The sequence below is a fragment of the Otolemur garnettii genome, unplaced genomic scaffold (genome assembly GCF_000181295.1).
Source record: "Otolemur garnettii isolate 467f Iridium unplaced genomic scaffold, OtoGar3 scaffold00044, whole genome shotgun sequence".
NCBI lineage: Eukaryota > Metazoa > Chordata > Mammalia > Primates > Galagidae > Otolemur > Otolemur garnettii.
In genome coordinates, this window is record NW_003852439.1 from 8,500,451 (window position 1) to 8,502,678 (window position 2,228).

Below are 2,228 nucleotides of genomic sequence, written 5' to 3' on the forward strand. Positions count from 1 at the left end.
AAAAAAAAAAAAAAAAAGAGGCTCAACTTAAGTAAACCCAACTTTGGGAAGGTGGCACCTGGCCCACTCCCCAAACCAGCCCAAATTAGGGATTTTACAGCACTGACTACACAATAACAAGTCCATTTTTTAACTAGCCATCACTAAAGGCCAATCCCTTCTAATCCTCTCCTGGAGACAGCATGGACTGACTCTATTCAATAATATGTAGCACAGTGAAGGGGACACGCAAAAAGTCCTACTAGAATCACAGGAAAAATTGAAATTTTAATAATTGTACAACATATATGCTCATTTCTTTTATGAGACAGAGCCTCACTTCGTTGCCCCTGGTAGAGTACCATGGCATCATAGCTCACAGAAATCTCCAACTCTTGGGCTCAAGCAATTCTCTTGCCTCAGCCTCCCAAGTAGCTGGGACTACATGTGTCCGTCACAACACCCCACTAATTTCTTTTTTTTTTTAGAGACGGGGTCTCACTCTTGTTTAGGCTGGTCTGAAACTCACCTTGGCCTCCCAAAGTGCTAGGATTACAGGCATGAGCCACTCCATCTGGCCACATGATGGTGAGTGTTGATAGTTTTAGCTATGGTCAACTATGATGTCACCCTTGTCCACCAAGGGTGACAAAGTGAGACTCTATCTCAAGAAACAAAACAAAACCAGGGGGTGCCTGTGGCTCAGTGAGTAAGGTGCTGGCCCCATATACTGAGGGTGGCAGGTTCAAAGGTGGCCCTGCCAAACTGCAACAGAAACGACAACAGTAACAACAACAAAAGCCAGGCGCCTGTAGTCCCAGCTACTTGGGAGGCTGAGGCAAGAGGATAGCTTAAGCCCAAGAGTTTGAGGTTGCTGTGAGTTGTGATGCCACAGCACTCTACCGAGGGCCACAACTTGAGACTCTGTCTGAAAGATAAAAAAAAAAAAGCTGACTTGAGGACAAAATGAAAATTGCTCACATGCTTTTTTTTTCCTTTTCCTTTTCTTTTTTTTTAAAATAATATATACAAGGATTTTTATTTGTTTTTTGAGACAGAATCTCACTCTGTTGCCCTGGGGTTGAGTGCTTTGGTATCAACATAACTCATAGCAACCTCAAATTCTTAGGCTCAGGCGATCCTCATGCCTGAGATATACAAGTAGCTGGGAGTACAGGTTCCAGCCATCACATCTGGGCTAATTTTTCTTTTTTTCTTTTTTCTTTTTTTTTTTTTTGAGACAGAGCCGCAAGCTGTCCCCTTGGGTAGAGTGTCGTGGCATTACAGCTCACAGCAACCTCCGACTCCTGGGCTAAAGCGAGTCTCCTGCCTCCGCCTCCCAGGTAGCTGGGACCCCAGGCGCCCGCCACAACGCCCGGCCATTTTTTTTTGGTTGCAGCCGTCATTGTTGTTTGGCGGGTCCGGGCTGGGGATTCGAACCCGCCACCTTAGGTGTACGTGGCTGGCGCCTTAGCCGGTTGAGCTATAGACGCCGAGCCTAATTTTTCTATTTCTAATAGTGACAGGGTCTTACTCTTGTTCAGGCTGGTTTTGAACTTCTGAGCTCAAGCAATCCGCCTGTCTCAGTCTCACAGAATGCTAGGATTACAGGGGGTGTGCCACTGTACCCAGCCTTTTCACATCTTTAAAGCCATTATGCCCAATATGGCAGCTATAAATGTTATAAAGATAAAAGATAAAAGTTTGGGAAACAGGCAAATTTTATAAGTTCAGTAAATCATCTAGCAAAATATTAAAAATGCTAAAGTTGGGAAATAAATGACTCATGATTAAAAGAAATATTCCCATCTAAAAAGTCAAATGTATTTTTTATAAGAAACTTTCATTTAATCTCTATGCTTTTAACAGACTAAAAATTTTAAAAAATGCTAATATATACATATTTGCTGTTTTTTTCCCCCCTACTAAAAATCAAGTTTCTAAAATATTTCTGGCAAACACACACCCACTGAGAGTAAGAACTGGAATCCTGAAAGAGATCCAAGGGTACTGAGAAGTATAACCAGGATAAAAAGATCCCCATGGGCAGGGGACCTCTGAGAGGACAGAGGTATGTACACAGGGTCACCCACCTCCATCCATGTGCTTCAGAGCCTTCTCAGCTTCATCCGGATTCTCAAACTCTACATATGCATAGCCTTTGGAAAGATGAGGATGCATCCTTTCAACGGGCATGTCAATCATTTTAATTTTCCCATAGGTGGAAAATATCTCCATGATGTGATCCT

General features: G+C 43.0%; 1 protein-coding gene across 1 annotated transcript in view; it reads right to left on the reverse strand.

Annotated features, from left to right (window-relative positions):
- Positions 1–2,228, reverse strand: part of RNPS1 (RNA binding protein with serine rich domain 1) — a 6,821-nt gene extending 4,593 nt beyond the window's left edge. Inside the window, exon 1 of the mRNA XM_012805856.2 lies at positions 2,073–2,228. Within this exon, the coding sequence (XP_012661310.2) occupies positions 2,073–2,217 (145 nt within the window). The 5' untranslated portion in view covers positions 2,218–2,228. The remainder of the gene's footprint in view (positions 1–2,072) is intronic.